Below are 19,699 nucleotides of genomic sequence, written 5' to 3'. Positions count from 1 at the left end.
TTTTTAAAGTTCTTCCTTTTTAGGCTTTTTTATTTATTAGACATAGAGAGATGGAGAGAGAGAGAGAGAGGGAGGGAGAGAGAGAGGGAGAGAGAATGGGCACACCAGGGCCTCCAGCCACTGCAAACAAACTCTGGCGTAAGTGGCTTAGGTAGGTATTGGGGAATTAAACCTGGGTCCTTAGGCTTTGTAGGCAAGTGCCTTAACTGCTAAGCCATCCTTCCAGCTCCTCGTTTCTGTTTTTAAAATATAATATATTTTATTGGGGCTGGAGGGATGGCTTAGCAGTTAAGATGTTTGCCTGCAAAGCCAAAGGACCCAGGTTCATTCTCCAGGACCCACATTAGCCAGATGCACAAGGGGGCACACATGTCTGGAGTTTGTTTGCAGCAGCTGGAGGCCCTGGCATGCCCATTCTCTCTCTCTCTCTCTCTCTCTCTCTCTCAGTCCCTCTTTCTTTGTCAAATAAATAAATTAAAATAAAATATTTTCAAAAAATATTTTATTTATTTTCAAAGAGAGAGAGAAAGAGAAGGAGAGAACCCAGAACCTCTTGTCTCTTGCTGCAAATGAACTCCAGATTCATGAACCACCTGGTGGATCTGGCTTTATGTGAGAATTGGAAATTGAACTCTGGGCCAGCAGGCATTGCAAGCAAGTGCCTTTAACCGCTGAGAAATCTCTCCAGCCAATTCTTCTTTATTTTCTAAAAATATATTTATCAGGGGCTGGAGAGATGGCTTAGCGGTTAAGGCACTTGACTGCAAAGCCAAAGGCCCTTGGTTTGATTCCCCAGGACCCACGTAAGCCAGATGCAGAAGGGGGCACACGCATCTGGAGTCTGTTTGCAGTGGCTGGAGGCCCTGGCACCCATTCTCTCCTTTCTCTCTGTCTCTTTCCCTCTCTCAAATAAATAAAAATAAGATATTTTTAAAATGTATTTAAGGGCTGGAGAGATGGCTTAGTGGTTAAGTGCTAGCCTGTGAAGCCTAAGGACCTTGGTTCGAGGCTCGGTTCCCCAGGTCCCACATTAGCCAGATGCACAAGGGGGCGCACGCGTCTGGAGTTCGTTTGCAGAGGCTGGAAGCCCTGGCGCGCCCATTCTCTCTCTCCCTCTATCTGTCTTTCTCTCTGTGTCTGTCGCTCTCAAATAAATAAATAAATAAAAATTTAAAAATATGTATATATATATGTAATCTATGTATTAGAGAGAGGGGGGAGACAGAGAGTGAGTATGGGCGCACCAAGCCCTCCTGCACAGAGGGGACACACACGTCAGATACTAGTACTAAGCCAGTGACCAGGATGACAACTGTGTTGAGCACAAGGGGACTGGTCTGAGGAAGCTCACAAGGCGGCTCCAGTTTGAAGAAGTGACCAGGACCTAAAACGGTGTGCTCAAAACCTACCAGGTGAGAATTTTTGAGCCTTTCTTATGCCCTGGGTACATTAGTAGTTTGATGTGGCTCCTTACTAGGTGGTAAATTGGGGAAAACCAAATAATAGCTCATTTTGCATGCTGAAGCAAAAAGTTTAATTTTTCGCAGTAGGCAATGAACGTTAAAAGAACCACAAGCCTCACTTTTGAATGCAAAATCTAGACACTGTTTATCACCTGTTCCAGTGGTTGTCAGCCGGGAAGCACTACAGAGCACAGTGAATTCGAGGCTTTGGCTGTCCTCAGGCAAGGTCCTGGGCAGCTGGGGATGGGTGGGCGGGGATAGCAAAGTCGTAATGTTTCTGCTGAGTTTTGGAGACTGTTCAGACTCAGTGCATCTGTGCCACTGTTCCGTCCGATAGCTGTAGACGTGAGCGTGATAGATGTCTCTGGACACTCCTCCAAGCAAAGTCTATTCAAGGATCTCCAGCGTGTTTGGAGTGACAGCGCAACGCCCCACACAAAATGCTGTCTCCAGTTTGTGGGAAATACACAGAAGAAAGGTGCTGAGGCATTTTTGCACGTCAATAGACTTCTACAGTGAATGGCTTGGTGTGAGTCCAGTGTTTAAGGCATTATAAATCAGTTTAATATATGAGTGTGTACTAGACTAGCCCTAGGTACTTCTGTTACATGCCCACCCTAAAAATGAATTTTAAGGGCTTCTACAAGCCCCTTAGCCCAGAAGAAAAACAATAAAAACATGAGCCATGTGAGAGCGCTTTCTTTTCATACGTTCTAGAAAATTTAAAGCAAGATAATAGGAGTAAGGATTGGGGTCAAGGGGGGCTGGAGATGAACTGGTGTTTCTTGCACCCAAGATTTTATTAAACACTGGGCAAGAGCATAAAGAAAGAATGGCAAGACCCAAAGTGAATCGAAAGAGGCTTTGAAACCCCAAGTAAAAACAACAACAGCAACAACAACAAAAAAAACAAAACAGGGCTGGAGAGATGGCTTAGTGGTTAAGGCGCATGCCTGTGGATCCTAAGGACCCTGGTTCGATTCTCCAGTTCCCATGTGGTGCATGCATCTGGAGTTCATTTGCAGTGGCTAGAGGCTCTGGCCCTCCCATTCTCACTCTCTCTCTCTCCCTCTTTCTGTCTCTAATAAATAAATAAAATAATAAAAATATTTTTTAAAAGGAGAAAGTTTTAAGGATCTTTAGGAAGGGGAGAGGGAATATTGAGCTGTGAGGGAGCTGCCTTGCACAGGGCATTTGGGATGTGATGTGAGGCAAAGTTCAGCCCCTGTTACCCAAGCCCATGTGATCTGGGGAAGTCAAGTCTCTACCCAAGGACACAGGAGATGGCTGCTGGGGGAGGGGAGCCTACATGCTCTGGGGGCAGTAGGGCTTAGTCAACCCCCATAATAATAGGGATTCCAAAGTCACAGACCTGGACACTTTGGGAATACCCCATGTCTCTGCTGTGGAGAGGAGAAAATAGGCAAATGGCTTTCTTGAATATTACAAAGTGTATTCTACTTCAGCTAATTGGTGGAGCAGGGTAGGGAAATTGGGAAAAAAAAAAAAAGGGTGATGTTTTGAGGTGGTTTCCTAAAAGCTGAAATAAGACATAAAGCTCTTGAAAGAAACAGATAAGAAAGAAAACAACAATCAACCCTCCAAGAAACCTTAGTTTAACCTAAATTTGTTTTTGAAAGTGAACTCGTTTTCAAAGTATTTAAGTAAAGAAGGCAATATGACCCCAGATAGGGCTTATAGAAGTAAAATTTACTAAAAATTTTTCATCATATGTCTGGATTAGAACTTCTTAGAAGAATATGGTGGTGAAGAATGGCAGTCCAAGGAGCTACATTCTGAACACCCTCCCCAGCTCCCTGCGGTGGAGGCCTCCCTGTACCCACCAGAGCCCTCACAGCCCGGGCACTACTCTGTCTTACAAGCTCCTAAGTTAGGTAGCCAATCAGAAACTTGGCATCATTTGAGTAACTAACATTTGTTTACTTTCTTTGGTGCCCCTTGGAGTTAGATCCCAATATTTTAGCATCTTTGGTTCCCTTAATTGTCCTGAGAGCAGTGGATTGTGGTAAAAGATGGTGGCTTTGGAGCTGAGATAGACCCGAGTTCAAACACAGTGCTCTGATTCAGCCTTATGGTGTCCCAGTGCCTTCGGCCAGCCTGTGCACCTGTGACTCTGTGGTGAGTGGGTTAATAAGGCTTATGAGGTATTGTGCAAGAAGCATGTGGATGCTAACATGAACCCAACAGATGCATCCCAACCCCAGTGGTCCCCAGCCGCATAATGCACCTGGGAGGAAGAAAGGAAGGGTAAAATCTTTGGGGAGGTATCCTGTCCAATTGTCTGCAGGGTCTAATGGTTCTAAAGTTTTCTTATCTCCATTGTATGTTCCACATGGGGATATCCAAAGTGAGACTTCCCAATTATGTGGAGACAATAACAAATAATCTGCTAATTTCAAGATGTGGCTGTCTTTAAAGGAATAACTGTTAATTTCTAGATCGGATGTTTTTCTTTTATGGATGGTTGTTTTAATGAATTCACAGTTTCATTCACTTGCTTTTTGGAAACAGAGAATGCTTCTGAATTAAAAGACACCCTCCTGCCCAAGACTGTCCTAGACTTTAACAAACACTAAAAAATATAATATCACTCATACTCTCCTAGAAAGATACTGCAAAGCAGGCTTCATAATGGCCCTACCATGCCATAGAAATATATGCACAATGAGCATGAGATTGGGCTAATCCTCACTGCTTATAGAAAAGTTAAAGATGTGAAGATAATTCTTCCAATCATTTATATCACTGGCCCTGAATTCCTTAAACTTCTAACATTCCTTTTCTAAATTTTTATTTATTTGTTATTTATTTATGAAAGAGGAAAATAGAGAGAGTGAGAGAATGGGCGTGTCAGGGCCTCTAGCTAGTGCTAAATATACTCCAGATACAAATGCCACCTTGTGTGTCTCACTTATGTGGCTACTGGAGAATCAAACCTGGGCCCTAAAAGTGCCTTAATAGCTAAGCCATCTCTCCAGCCCTGACATTCTTTTTTAAAAGATATTGTTATTTGTTTATTGGTGAGAGAGAGAGGACTAAGTATACACGCCAAGGCCTCTTGTCAGTGCAAATGGACTCCAAATTTATGCACCACTTTGTGCATCTATCCGGCTTTATGTGGGTACTGGGAGTTCAAACCCAGGCTGTTAGGCTTTGCCAGGAGGCACCTTTAACTGCTGAGCCATCTCTCTAGCACTTCTCAGACTCCTAATTGTGTCTGGCATGCATCAAATGCTCACAAGTAAGCAGTGAGGATTGCGTTAGGGTCATTTGGACAGAGGTGAGGGTGTTTTGGAAATCAAGCTCATTTTTGTAAAATTTTTTTTCTTCTCTGTCCTTATGCTGAGGCAAATATCTATACCGAAAAAGGTGAATTCAGATTTTGTCAACAAAGTGTGCCCTAATTAGTTCAAAATATTTTGTCTGTGAAATTCCAGAGTGGCATTCGAGAAACATTGAAATATCTCTATCAAATCATCATTCCCTCACACGTGCCTAATCTAGAACCATCTTCTGAACAGCTTTAAGCCTGGGTTTTAGGACATTCTGCCTTTTATTGAATCAAAGTATGTTTTAGTACAGTATCCAACTGCTAATGACATTTTTAAATTTATGGGAAAGCATTGATGCCAATGGCTCATGTAAAACTATTATTTTTTATTATTTTATTTTTATTTATTTATTTATTTGAGAGAGATAAAGAGAGGGAGAGAGGAACAGAGAAAGGGGGGGGAGGGGATGGGCTTTTAGCCCTGGAAACAAACTCCAGATGCATGCGCCACCCTGTACATCTGACTTAGGGGTACTGGGGAACTGAGGTCAGTTCCTTAGGCTTCACAAGCCTTAACTGCTGAGTCATGTCTCCAGCCCCATTTATGGTTTTTAAAAAAATTTTTAAACATGATTTCTCTTGTGGTTTTCCAATTTATTTTATTTTGTAATCAGAGGAAATGCCACCACTTCTTCTTTTCACCTGGCATGACTCTCAAACCTCAGGATATTCTCCATTATCATAAATCAAGTATCCAGGAGCTTCCAGAATACAGACCTGAAAAGTAAAGAAAAGCAGTCTGTTCTGCCCCATGCATGAGGCCCGGTGAACTAAGCATCATGTCTTCACTGCTAGCCCGCTATGAACAGTGTGTGGTCATACAGTGCTCTCCCTCTCCCTGCATCTTCATTTGCATGAGGATCTGCTGTGATTGGTTGAAATGCCCTTGCCATATCACCTTTATGGCTGTGTAAGCAAGTATGTCCAGACAGTTGGAAGACACCCATCGGTGTCGCCGCTCTTTGTCACACTGTCACACTGTCACACTGTCACACTGGGCTGTGCTCCCCCCCCCCCCCCCGTGCTCTTCTCTGGCCTGTTTCTGATCGTTACCACTAGTGGAGTGAGTGCCGCTGGTAAGGTATCGGAATGCAGTGAGTTCGCTTCTAGGTGAGGGTAAACACAAAGCCAGCACCGTCAAGACATGAAAGGGTGGAGAAAGATTTATACCTGCAGCAGGCAAGAAGAGCATGGGAGTCATTACCAAAGTCATGCTCTCCCTGAACGGAAACATGGGGATTTTATCCAGGGGTCCTGTACATATTCATATAGGAGCGGCCCAGTAGCTACTCTTTTATTTATTTATTTATTTTATTATTTATTTATGTGTATGAATGCATGTGTATGGAAGCAACATGTGCCACAGCATACATGTGGGGGGTCAGAAGACAACCTCAGGTGCTTCTCTACCTTCTTTGAGAGGGGGTCTCCCTTGCCGCTGCTGCTTGTGAACTTGCAGAGCCTCCTGGCTCCACCTCTCACTGTGGTAGGCACATTGGGATGGTAAACACGTGTGGCACCTTATGTTCGGCTTTATGTGGGCACTGAGGAGCCTTGAACTAGGGCTGGCAGGCTTGCTTAACTTCTTAGCCATCGCCCCAGCTTTGGCGAGTGGGCTAATTCTAAGCATGCTCAGTGAAGAATTACATTCCTGAGCATGCTCAGTCAAAGGTCACAGTTTAGAAAGAAAAGATAACAGACACAGTCTGGGGGACGTGTTTAGCTCAAAGTCATGGAGTGTCTATACAAGAGGTTAAAGTGTTGGACAGAAACCCCTCTGGCCATGACAGCTTGCACCATAAAGTCTGAGCTGAGAATAAAGAAAAGGATACTTCAGAGTGCTTTAACAAAGGAGCCTGGCCCTGAAGGTGCCTGCCTTGCTTAGTTACTGACATTAACAGAGAGGACAGAGGCAGCAGTGGTCAGTGTGCCGCCAAGGAGCCTTGGAGAAGGGCTGGGCAGGAATGATGGAGAGAAGAAGCAGCACAGACGGTGAGGGACAGTGGAAGAGACAAGGTGAAGATAAAGAGCTTCAGGTGAAGATGGTAGAAAGCTGTCAACAGAGAAGAGGCCTCGGGACAGAAGAGTTCCAGGAGCTGTTAACCCTTAAATGCCAAGGTCTCAGATGTGTGCACCCAAGAGCTTTCACCCGCGTTGGCTGTGGGCTGATGGTCCCGGCGCTCAGCCCATGGCCTGTGCAAAGGCGGTTACACTACCATGGCCACTACACACCGCACTTCACTGCTGGCGGACGCTGGGGATCACGATACTTGCGGCGTGCGGGGCTGCTTCTACCCCAAATCCCAGAGCAGAGAGTACCCAGCCGGTGCGATACACACCATAAGCCCCTGGCTTCTAAAGCTTGGCTCTTGGAATTTGGGAGCTCCAAGCCTCTGGCACTGCCAACTCAGCCTCCAGACCTGGGCACTCTAGATCCCGTGATTCTTGTCCAGCAGGAGCAAAGGAGCCAGGCAGCTAATTAGTGACAGAGGCCCAGCTCATCCTGGAGGGAGCATGTGGCTGAGGACGTCTGCTCACCTCATGGTAGCTGGAAAGCAGAGAGAATTACATATAGTTATGTGCTCTTTGATGAGACAAAATACCTGTGAAAAACCAACTGAAGAGAGGGTTTAGTCCAGTTTACAGAAAGCAGGTTGCATCATTGCAGGAAGATCATGAGTTCAAGAGCAGCCTGAGGCCTTGTCTTAAAAACATCAAAACAACAAAACCTCAAAAGTACATTTTTGTTTTAAATTTTGTTTATTCAACCATTCAATATTTTCTTTTAAACTCAAAGATACAAATTTGCTTTAACTAGGGACATCAATAATTAAGCTCTTGATGAGACAGACTTCCATAAACTTGGGGTTTTCTTTGTAAATATCCTTTTCTAGTAGAAAAGAGTTGAATCTTTCCTTTTTCAGTTTATTTTCTAAAACTACAACTAACATGAATGCCCAGATACATTTTCCTAGTTAAACTGAGATTCACACCTAGAGCTTTCATAGATTTCCTTAACTGAGGAGTGAATTCATTTGTAGGTGCTTAAACATTTAGGCACATTGGTAATTCCATAGGATGGTGAGACTATCCACCAGCAGTGACCATTAGTTACACAGTCTTCAGAACAGTTAGTTGCCTTCTTTCTGAGTTTAAAAGAAACATCTTTTTGTTTGACTTAGGTTTTTAAGTCAAAATTACTGGGACTTATCCTGCAAAACTAAAATGAAAAATAAACAAACAAACACGCATTTCTGAAAGAATCTAACAATGATACAAGTCCCACGTGTTTTCTCTACCTTGAAGCCTCATGGGCAGAGTTGCATCTCAGAAGGGAAACCTCCTTGTTTAGCAACTTGGTCGGTGAATTACAGAGGCATATCTGGGGAGCAGGGCTCTCAGAAGGCCCAGGTCTCCCAAGAAACCTGGGGTTATTGAAAGGAGAAAGCTGCTTCCCCCAGAGTCCAGCAGCAGCAGCGACAGCAGTAGCAGCAGGACATGGCCGGACCCAGACTTCAAGATGAGAACATAGTGTGTGGCTGGGCGAGGTGGGGCTCACAGGCGTGGCAGGATTGGGGACCCCCCAGTATGCTGCACAGAAAGCCAGGTACCCGGAGCTTGTGCATATAGCTTTCAGAGGGAAAACAACATGGTAAGTGGTCAGTGTCAAATATCCCACATTTTCTGTTTCCATTGTGGTTGTGAAGGTTCGATTGTAAAATCACACATTCTTCCTCACTATTAGGGCAGTTTCAGTCTGGACAGGTGGTCTATCTGTATGGAAAGAGTCCACTGAGCCAGCATCATAGCACAAGAGTAGAAACCTCTCAACACTTCTTGAGAAGAGGCTGTTTAATTTCCTCTGTGTGAGACTGAATGGAAGAGCAGCAATATTCCTATGTTCACTCGTACATCATTTAAAAGAAAATTACAAAATTACATCTGAGGTTGCACTGGCTGCTCTAGCACAGCAGAAGATAGCATCTTAGAAGTAGATTTTTTTTTTAGCTCATTAGAACATTTGGAAAAATTTGCTGTTTTGTGTTCTATTTTAAGAGGTGAAGAGCATCCTTATGGCTCAAAGCGAGTATGAACAGGGATTAGATTTCCCTGGCGTGCCCATTCTCCCTCTCTCTATCTATCTGCCTCTTTCTCTGTCTGTCACTTTCAAATAAATAAATAAAATTAAACAAAAAAAAAATTAAAAAGAAAACAACCTCTGAAACCTGTGAAGTTCCAAACAAGCAATAGTTCTGAACATTTTATGCCTCACATCCTACGCTTTGTATCCTTTGCTTTGTTTTCTGCTCTCACAGGTAGTGGAACCCCGGAACGCATCCGCGGTCACAGAGTTCCAGCTCTTGGGATTCCGGAGCCTCCTTGCGTGGCAGTCTCTTCTCTTTGCCATTTTCCTGCTCTTCTACCTCCTCACGGTCACGGGGAATGTGGTCATCATCGCTGTGGTGAGCAAGGACCCTCGTCTGCACTCTCCAATGTACACGTTCCTCCAGCACCTGTCCTTCCTGGAGATCTGCTACACGTCCACCACGGTGCCCCCGCTGCTGGCCAACCTGCTCTCCTGGGGCCACACCCTGCCCTTCTCTGCCTGCATGACGCAGCTTTATTTCTTCGTGTTCCTCGGCGCCACTGAGTGCTTCCTCCTGGCTGCAATGGCCTACGACCGGTACCTAGCCATCTGCAGCCCCCTCCGCTACTCCCTCCTCATGAGTTCTCACAGATGTGCCGTGCTGGTGACAGTCTCCTGGGTCACAGGCGTGGGCACGGGCTTCCTGCCTTCCCTGATGATTTCTAGGTTGGACTTCTGTGGGCCCAACCAGATCAACCATTTCTTCTGTGACCTCCCCCCACTGATGCAGCTGTCCTGCTCCAGTGTCTTCGTGACTCAGATGGCCATCTTCATCCTGTCCATCGCTGTGCTGTGCCTCTGCTTCTTCCTGACCCTGGTGTCCTATGTTTGCATCGTGGCCTCCATACTGAGGATCCCCTCAGCATCTGGCCGGATGAAAACCTTTTCCACATGTGGCTCTCATCTGGCTGTGGTCACGATCTACTATGGGACCATGATCTCCATGTATGTGCGCCCCAACGCACACCTGTCGCCCGAAGTCAACAAAGTCATTTCTGTCTTCTACACTGTGGTCACACCACTGCTGAACCCAGTGATCTACAGCTTGAGGAACAAAGACTTCAAAGAGGCTGTTAGGAAAGTCATGAGAAGGAAGTGTGGTGTCTATGGAGCTGGAGGGAAAGGAAGCCTCTCTCTTAGATAGGAAAGTGCTGACAGAGCGCGTCGGGCTATGCGCAGGAATGAAGGAAGAGTGGGGTCGGCCTCTTCCCAGAGTGTCACGGTTATCATTGCCCTGGATTCTACGAGCCAAACCAAAATGGATTCCTCAGGTGGTTACTTGCCAATGACTATCAGAAGATAAATTTCCATACTGGGGGCAATTTTGTTCTCAGATGCTTTCTTCTGCCTTTTTAAAAATTTATATTTATAAGCTGGGCGTGGTGGTGCACACCTTTAATCCCAGCACTCAGGAGGCACAGGTAGGAGGATTGCCATGAGTTTGAGGTTGCCCTGAGACGCCATAGTGAATTCCTGGTCAGCCTGGGATAGAGTGAGACCCTACCTTGAAAAACCAAAAAAAAAAAAAAAATTAAAATTTATATTGTATTTATTTATGAGAGAGAAAAGGCAGATGGAGAGATTGAGAATACAGCCACACCAGGGCTATGCAAATAAACTCCAGATACAGGTGCCACTTTGTGTATCTGGCTTTATGTGGGTGCTGGGGAATCAAATCCTGGTTCTTAGGCTTTGCAGGCAAGTGCCTTAACCACTGAGCCATCTCTCCAGCCATCTTCTGCCTTTTGATGGGAATCTGATTATACAATCCTAGTGTATGGCAATCCTGCACACATTGCTTTCAGTTTCCACCATGGGATTTCTTTTTCTTCATATTGCCTATGTGCATTAATTATGTTTCCTTTAAGCACTGTCAGAAAGATGACCTTGTGGACCTAATAGATGGTGGTGAAAAGCTGAACAAAGAATGAATGAAAACAGTTAAGAAATGTTTGAGATGTGTGCTAACTAACTTCCATTATCTCCTAGTGATAAGAAAGAACAATTTTTGAAGTGCCAGACATTTCTTTTTTATGACTTGGAATCTTAATTTTTTTTTTTTTTGTTTAATGAAATTCTAGTCAAGAAAGAAGCAAAGAAAGGTAGAGAAAGGGAGTACTTTCCACTTTGTGAAGGTGAGCGCCAAACACTGCGTACCCCAGAGTGTAATCCTACTTTCTTTCATTCAGACAAAACTGAGATGATCGCTGCTAACCTTGCCCGTGGCTCTGTTTATTGCTCCGGCAGATACTTTTAAGCCTGGGTGTTTGCCAGGTTCTGTGCTAAGGTCTGAGACAATGATATGCATGAGGCCAGGGGAGGGTTGGCTTTAATGGAGCCTCCAGCCTGGAAGAGAGGAGAGATAAAGAAGCATAAGGAAACAGTTCATATTTTTCTGTTTGTGGTGACCACTAGGAAAAAATAAATACAAACGGCTACAGTAACTTAGAAAAAAGCTTGGAATCACCAGTGTTTCTATTTCTTTTTACATTAAAAAAAATTATTTATGAGAAAGAGGCAGACATAAAGTCGGTGAGTATGGGTGTGTCAGGGCCTCCTGCCACTGCAAAACAAAAACAAAAGCTCTAGAAACATGTGCCACGTTGTGCATCTGGCTTTATGTGGGTACTGGGAAATCAAACCTGGTTCACGGGGCTTCCAGGCTTGGCAAGTAAGCACCTATAACCGCTGAACCATCTTTCCAGCCCTGTTTCAGCTTCTATTTCAGGATAAGAACAAGACTGGGAGGGGCAGCGGGCAGAGAACAGGGCACAGAGGGCCATAGAAGCCAGCTGGGCAGGAGGATGGAGGAGGTTAGGTGGAGGGCTGGGGCTGGATCACTGAGATCATTGCAAGCCCTGCAGTGCATTGGGTCTTACACTCAGAATAATGATAATCAAATGGTATTAAATAAAGGACTATATGATAGATTCTGCATTTGAGAATTCCCTTGGTGCTTACTTCAGCAGCACAAATGATCACCTTGGAATGATACAGAGAAGACAAGCATCACTTCTGCTCAAGGAGGATATGCAAACTCCTAAAGGCTTCCACATTTTATTTTTTATTATTTATTTATTTATTTGAGAGCAACAAACACAGAGAGAAAGACAGATAGAGGGAGAGAGAGAGAATGGGCGCGCCAGGGCTTCCAGCCACTGCAAACGAACTCCAGATGCGTGCGCCCCCTTGTGCATCTGGCTAACGTGGGACCTGGGGAACTGAGCCTTGAACCAGGGTCCTTAGGCTACACAGGCAAGCGCTTAACCGCTAAGCCATCTCTCCAGCCCAGCTTCCACATTTTTAAACAACAAATGCAGGGCAGCATGAGAGGAAAGGGAAACTCTGATCCACTGTGGAGGAAATGTTAAACTGGTGCAGCCACCATGACAATCTAGAGTGGAGGTTTTCTCACACAGCCAGCGATCAAGTAACACCTGACTCGGCTGAACGACTCCCCGGCACACTCGGAGGACCCTGTCCTGTGGCAGAGGAACCTGCACACCCATGTCCATTGGCACTCTTCTAGTCACGGTACGTAGGAAACGGAATTACTCTGGATGTTCATCAAGTGATGACGGGATAATGAAAATGTGCTACATGTACACAATGAAATTTCATCTGGATGTAAGAAACAATAATCGATCTTGTAGGATGACTGATGAAACTGGAAAAGATTATACTGAATGAGGTAACCCAGGCCCAGAAAGACAAAAATCACATATTCTTTTCTCATATGTGGATCTTAACTCTTGATATTTCTATGTGTGTAATTAGGGGATGTGAGAGTGGTTGTGTGAAACTAGATGGGAGACCACAAGAGGGAAGCAAGAGGTACTGAGGAAGGGTGCGGAAGGCAAAGGGACTCGTACTGTGAGACCTGAAGCTCGCCTATGGTGGGGGGCACTGGGGAAAAGGGGTAAGGAAAACATAAGCAACGTGTTTGAAAAATGCCATAATGATGCCCATTTCTTTGCATGATAATAAAAATTTAATAACAAAAAATTTTTCTTTAATTAAAAAATCTCATTGCTGCTTAGAGAAAAGACAACCAAAACAATTGTCAAGGTCATTGAAATCTGTCTTGTGTGAGAAGAAGTTGACTGAGTTTTAGGTTTGATGCTATCCATCAAAAGAAGCGTCTTGGTTGAGAGTGTGAACTAAAATCCAAGAAGTGAAGAACAAGGTGTGGAAGAGCATCAGCCTAGACGCCGAAGCACTCATAGGGGTGGGGCATCCATCTGGGTTCCAGCCACACAGCATCTTCAAAAGGATGCAAAGGTTCTGAGGCAGAAGAGGAGCTCTGTGGGAACTTCTCAGTCTACACACTCCTGCTATCCCCAGGGGGAGGCTGACAGTGCAGGAGGGAATGACTTGTAAGGAAGCTCCTGTTGACAGGTTTAAAGCGACTGTATCTCTGGATCCAAAGGTCAGAGCAGAGCTGGTCTCATGCTCATATTCCAGAATGAAGGTATTAGAAGAATTCACATTACTCAGTTCTGTAGAAATGTCCAGCATGTGGCTGGTGCTCTCATTACTACTTAAGTGTACTACTGAAGGCCAAGGAACCATGGTGACAGAGTCTTTCCCACCTCCGCATAGTGATAGGGTTGCAGAAAAAAAAAAGACCTTCCAAGAATCATACATAAGCACAGGGGAGATGACTCACCAGTTAAAGATGCTTGCAAAGCCTTTTGTCTCCAGTCATTTCTTCCCAGAACCCAGGTACAACCACAAGCAAAAGTGGCACATATATGCCTGTGATCCAATGACCCTAGACAATGGAAGGCAAAGCTAGGAGAATTGGAAGCCCATGGGCCAGCTGGACTGGTATGTGTTTGCAGTGGCCAGAGACCTAGTCTCCAAGAAGGTGGAAAAACAGCACAGGCATCTCAAGGTTGCCCTGACCTGCACGCATGTGCACATACACACACACACATTTTGATTTAAAAAAAATTTTTTTTGTTCATTTTTATTTATTTATTTGAGAGTGACAGAGACAGAAAGAAGCAGATAGAGAGAGAGAGAGAATGGGCGCGCCAGGGCTTCCAGACACTGCAAACGAACTCCAGACGCGTGCACACCCTTGTGCATCTGGCTAACGTGGGACCTGGGGAACTGAGCCTTGAACCGGGGTCCTTAGGCTTCACAGGCAAGCGCTTAACCACTAAGCCATCTCTCCAGCCCATTTTGACTTTTTTTGTTTGTTTGTTTGTTTTCCATTTTGACTTTTTTTAAGTTAAGGAAAAAATAAGAATCACACTCAGAAGGCAAATTCAGCTAGGCCTCGTGGCACAGGCCTGTGATCCCAGTTACTGGGAAGGCTAAGGCAGGAGGATAACCAGTCCAAGGCTTATCTGGATTACAGAATAACCTCAAGGGGAGGTTGGACAATCCAGTGAATCCCTGTCTCAAAGTTTTAAAAAATGAGGCCATAGATTGGTGTGTGTGTTTGTAAACCAAGCTCTATTTAGACATTTTAATGTTTTATTTTGATTTTTTTGGTTTTTTTTTGAGGTAGGGTCTCACTCTATCCCAGGCTGACCTGGAATTCACTGTGGAGTCTCAGAGTGGCCTTGAATTCATGGCGATCCTCCTACCTCTGCCTCCTGAGTGCTGGGATTAAAGGCATGCGCCACCACACCCGGCTAGACATTTTAGAGAAACTGACAGACCAGACATGCAAACCATGATTACTGAATTTAATTAAGTCTGGGTCAGCTGCAAAGAACAGCAACTGTGAAATCTATCAAAGTTTGAAATCAAATATTTTATCTATAAGAAATGACTGCTGAATTCCTTTATTCTAGAAATATTTTGCCATCATTATAGTACAGTTATAAAGTCACATTTAACCCACTAAATATATTCAAAGTATTAGTAAAATTTTCCACATCTTCAAAAAAGAGTTGAGGATTGGAAGATGGCTTAGCTTGGTTTGCCTGAAAAGCCAAAGGACATAGGTTCAATTCCCCAGAACCCATGTCAGCCAAAGACACAAGGTGGTACATGAATCTAGAGTTCATCTGCAGTGGGTAGAGGCCCTGGCACACCTATTCTCTCTCTGTCTGTCTCTTTCTCTCTCTCAAATAAAACAAATAAAATAAATTTTAAAAATAACTTTAGGGCTGGAGAGATGGCTTAGCAGTTAAGCACTTGCCTGTGAAGCCTAAGGACCCCGGTTCGAAGCTCGATTCCCCAGGACCCACGTTAGCCAGATGCACAAGGGGGCGCATGCGTCTGGAGTTCGTTTGCAGTGGCTGGAGGCCCTGGTGTGCCCATTCTCTCTCTATCTATCTGCCTCTTTCTCTCTCTGTCGCTCTCAAATAAATAAACAAAAATATTTTTAAAAAAAACTTAAAAAAAAGAGTTAAATCTGAATTAGATTCATGACATTATGTAATAAGTTCACATTAGTTTATGTGTTATACTTACTTTATATTTATTTATAACAAAGGTATTCTTTTTTTTTTTTAAATGGGAGAGAGCAAGAGCGAGAGAGAATTGGTGTGCCAAGACCTCCCACCACTGCAGCTGCGCTCCAGACCGCTTGTGCCCGCTGTGCACACGTGTGATCCAGTGTCACCTTGTGTGTCTGGCTTGTGTGGGATCTGGAGAGTTGAATATGGACCTTTAGGCTTCACAGACAAGCACCTAAACCACTAAGCCATCTCTCCAGCCCAACAAAGGTATTCTTTAGTAAAAAAAAAAAAAATATTGGAACTATACTGACTTGACAAAGAGCTACCAAAGGCAAGAGAGCAAATATCTATAGAGGGAACTCAAACTCTTTTTGTTCCTGTTTTATCTTCTTTCTTCTTTTCTATCTTCCTTCCTTCTTTCTTTCTTTCTTTTTTTCTGAGGTAGTGTCTTGCTCTTGGTCACTGAGGCCAGATAGCCAAGACTGTTATTACAAGGTCAAGAGGACACATGGTTTAAACTTGCTTGAGGTCTGAGATGGGGGAGGGGAGCGCAATCCTGTCCCAGAATTCAGCTTACCATGATTTTAAACATATAATGATTTATTAATATAAATCATAGTATAGTGAGTTAATCTTGATTTAACTCTTAAAAGCCTTGTGGGCTCTTTATTTAGTTAGAAAAGCAAATCTTGTGGAGGTCTCAGGTTTATTTCCCAGCCATGTAGCACCATGCTAGCCAAGGGCACTGAGCTGACATATCATTCTCTGTACCTTAAAGCAAGAAAGCCTGTATGCAGAGAACTCTAGATTGTACTTAGATATAGTCCAGGGAAATCTATGCTGAAGATGTATGACTACCCACCTATCAGACAAAAGATGGTATCTTGGAAGGTCTCCCTAATTTCTTTTGCTTTTCTTTTAGAGTATTACTTAGAGATTTTAAAAATAATGTTTTATCATTTAATTGTTTTGCTTTAGTGTAAAATTATAGAGAACCAGAGCAGGGAATGGTGGCATGTGCCTTTAATCCCAGCAGTCAGGAGGCAAAAATAGGAGGATTGCCATGAATTTGAGGCCAGCCTGGAGCTACAGAGTGAGTTTCAGGTCAGCCCTGGCAAAAGTGAAATCCTATTTCAAAAAAAAAAAAAAAAAATTATAGAGAACCAACAACAAGTTCTTTAACCATCTAAAAATATTTTTATCAATTATCTTATTGATATTTTAAAATAATAGCTTAAAAATAACAATCAGGCTTGATTTAAAATGTTTAACTAATGCATAGATATAGACTTTACCACCTATTAGATTTCGAATACAAGTCGTGAAAGCAAGTTAAAACAATTTATATACAAATGAATATTTTAAAAAACCCAGATCCTAATAAGAGTCTCAAAGCTTTGTTATTGATAATTTAGAAATTGATGTAGCATCTTAAGGACAAAACAGTTTTTAATGTTTAAATTGGCATTCCCCCCCCCCCCCTTCAACCCTCCTCCCCCCAGTCAAGGCAAATTAGAGTTAAACTTTAGCCTGAGCAGGACTCTGGCCAAGTTTGATAATTTCCACATCTAGCCAAGAGAAAGCTATTCACTTTGGGGTCCTTCACCCCTATGCTGCCTAGCCAATTTTTATCTTTTGCAATAAGATGTTTCATCACTTGTCCTGAGAATTAGACAGAAAAATGCAGATAATCATATAAGTGATAAAGGGCACTCTTAAGATAACCAGGAAACAATATATGCACTTTGACAGATGTGATATTTGGTCTTGAATATCACCAGGACTGTGCTATGGGAGACTCAGATAAGGCAGAGCCTGATTAATTAAGTTACTCTCATTATCTCAGTGCTTCAGTACACAGTCAGGCTGTCTCTGCTTAAAGGACAATACAGGTGGCTCAGAATTTGCATAGGACGACTGGCTGATCCAGGTTTGACTGTGAGTCTGTAGATCAAGCAGAGACGCTTCACCCTGAACATGGCTAGGCACCATCCTATCAGATGTGACCCAGATGGATAGACACTTGGAGGATGTGTGATTTTTTTTTTTTTTTTTTTTTTTACTGGCTTCTTTTCTGATATAAGAGGATATTTGAGACCTAGTAATTTATAGAGTATAAATATGCTTACCATAGTTCTGTGGGACAATGACTATGATAGGCCAGGTCTGACACTTTGACTGCCGCATCCTCTGAAGGGGAGAAGAGCTGGTCTTACCCAGTAAAAGAGCAAAGAGGTAAAAGGCATTACCTTCACACTTTAATAATGGCATTAATTCCACTGGGATGGAAGTCTGTGTGACCCTACAAACTCCTTCAGGTCCATCACAGTGGCATTCAAATTTCAGCATGAGCTTTTAAGGAGACAAACATTCAAACCCTATCCTTGGGTATCATAATTCCAGGCTCTTCTATCTTTGAACACTGGGGTTTGTGAAAGTCCCTCTACTCCCAGAACCTTACGATTTGGTGTTGGATTAAATTATATTGTCCATTTCCTTGGTAGAATTTAGACTTTAACTGGACCATGCTTTTTGCTTCCCTGTTCTCCAGTTTGAAGATGGTCCATTGTAGGATTTCACAGCCTCCATCATCAAGTGAGATAATTATTAGGGATAAACCCACTGTGGTCTGTCTCTCTGGAGAAGCTTGGTTGAAATAGTGGTACCAGGAAGGGAAAAAAGAAGACAGAATATTTGAAACTCGGGTAAATAACATTTAAAATTCTCACTATTCATGAGGAAAACTAATACAAATTCCACAAGCTCAAAAAACATACATACTGTCAAAAGCAAAAAAAACAGATAATTATGAAAGTAGCAAATAAGAAGTGACTTGTCACGCACAAAAGAATCAACAACATAAATAGGCAATTTATCATGTAAACTTTTGGAAACCAAAAAGGTAGTAGAATGACATATTTACAGCAATGGGAAAAAAATCCTGTTGACCAAACATTCTGTATCTAGAGTAAACCTATTCTTTAAAAAAGGGGAAGTTAATTCTTCAATGAATAAGTGCTAAGGGAGTTTATTACCAGTAGACACACTCTGGAAAACCGTTCATGGGACTCCTTCGGGTTGAAATGAAAAGACATTCACAGTCACACAAGGCTGTACGACACATAAACCTTTATGACATGAAGGTTTCCATAGCATACATGGGCACACATCGCTGTTTCACCGAATTTTTTGGTTTGTAAATCTACTTCGTGTTACCTATATGATGCAGAAGACAAATATTTAAACATTCATTACAAATATGTTATTTGGTTCGTGTATAAACATATAACTCATGACAATGACACAAAGTTAGAGAGATATAAAAAACGGAGACTTTTTGGACAGTTAAGACTGTGGCGGTTGGCTGTTGGGGATTCTACCAGAGTTTTTCCAGTACCAGGGCCAAACCCGCTCGTCAGAGTACAGTATTCAAATGAAGGGTCGAACATCTGTCACTTCTGATTGGGCAAAATTCTGATTACGTCACCACCCTCAAATTAGTACATGCCAAGTTCCTGTTCTAATTGGCTATGGATGCCATCCAATCAGAAGACGCCATGTAGCCTACCGCTGCATCCTATATAAAGTCTTGCTGGAGCGCGCAGCTGCATAACCGTCTTTTGGCTTAATAGCCTCTGACTTGAAGATGTCCGGTCGCGGCAAGCAGGGCGGTAAGGCGCGCGCCAAGGCCAAGACGCGCTCCTCCCGGGCCGGCCTGCAGTTCCCGGTGGGCCGTGTGCACCGGCTGCTGCGCCAGGGCAACTACTCGGAGCGCGTGGGCGCCGGCGCGCCCGTCTACCTGGCGGCAGTGCTCGAGTACCTGACGGCCGAGATCCTGGAGCTGGCGGGCAACGCGGCCCGCGACAACAAGAAGACGCGCATCATCCCGCGCCACCTGCAGCTGGCCATCCGCAACGACGACGAGCTCAACAAGCTGCTGGGCCGCGTGACGATCGCGCAGGGCGGCGTGCTGCCCAACATCCAGGTCGTGCTGCTGCCCAAGAGGACCGGCGCCTCCGCGGGAAGCAAGAACTCGAAGAAGCCCAAGCAGGCCTCCCAGGAGTACTGAGAATGCCTGTCCCTTCCCCATGACTCCAAAGGCCCTTTTAAGGGCCACCACGTTTCTTCTGAAACTCTGAGCTACATGGTGCGGAGGGACGGGCCAGTTGGGTGTGCATGTCGCTGGGCCGCCCTGGCTCTGGCCTTCCTCAGGTTTCGGCGTAACCAAGCAACTAACCGAGCCTGGGGATGTAGGGCGGAGGCGGGAGGCCTAGACGCTGTTTTCAGTTCGTTGCTTTTTCAGATGTCCGGACTT

General features: G+C 44.0%; 2 protein-coding genes and 1 non-coding gene across 3 annotated transcripts; all 3 read left to right on the top strand.

Annotated features, from left to right (window-relative positions):
- Window positions 1-5,695: 5,695 nt before the first annotated feature.
- On the top strand, window positions 5,696-10,106 carry LOC101603201 (olfactory receptor 11L1). The gene is made up of 2 exons (XM_045151719.1): window positions 5,696-5,896; window positions 9,132-10,106. The coding sequence occupies exons 1-2, from the start codon at window positions 5,696-5,698 to the stop codon at window positions 10,104-10,106; spliced, it is 1,176 nt and encodes a 391-aa protein (XP_045007654.1).
- Window positions 10,107-11,915: 1,809 nt separating this feature from the next.
- On the top strand, window positions 11,916-12,023 carry LOC123461873. Its single transcript, XR_006637932.1, has one exon. It is a non-coding gene; the product is annotated as a U6 spliceosomal RNA (small nuclear RNA).
- Window positions 12,024-19,030: 7,007 nt separating this feature from the next.
- Window positions 19,031-19,453, top strand: LOC101602896 (histone H2A type 1-H-like). Its single transcript, XM_004657268.2, has one exon. The coding sequence runs from the start codon at window positions 19,031-19,033 to the stop codon at window positions 19,451-19,453; it is 423 nt and encodes a 140-aa protein (XP_004657325.1).
- Window positions 19,454-19,699: the final 246 nt, after the last annotated feature.

The sequence above is a fragment of the Jaculus jaculus genome, chromosome 6 (assembly GCF_020740685.1).
Source record: "Jaculus jaculus isolate mJacJac1 chromosome 6, mJacJac1.mat.Y.cur, whole genome shotgun sequence".
Lineage (NCBI taxonomy): Eukaryota > Metazoa > Chordata > Mammalia > Rodentia > Dipodidae > Jaculus > Jaculus jaculus.
This window is presented reverse-complemented; position numbering and strand designations above follow the sequence as displayed.

What these genes read in the sequence shown, in the direction of transcription:
- LOC101603201 (XM_045151719.1), top strand. Translation starts at nt 5,696, where the DNA reads ATGCCCTTGCCATATCACCTTTATGGCTGTGTAAGCAAGTATGTCCAG. An exon ending in GAGTGAGTGCCGCTGGTAAG is followed by an intron (nt 5,897 to 9,131) that starts GTATCGGAATGC and finishes CTGCTCTCACAG; the next exon opens with GTAGTGGAACCCCGGAACGC.
- LOC101602896 (XM_004657268.2), top strand. Translation starts at nt 19,031, where the DNA reads ATGTCCGGTCGCGGCAAGCAGGGCGGTAAGGCGCGCGCCAAGGCCAAG.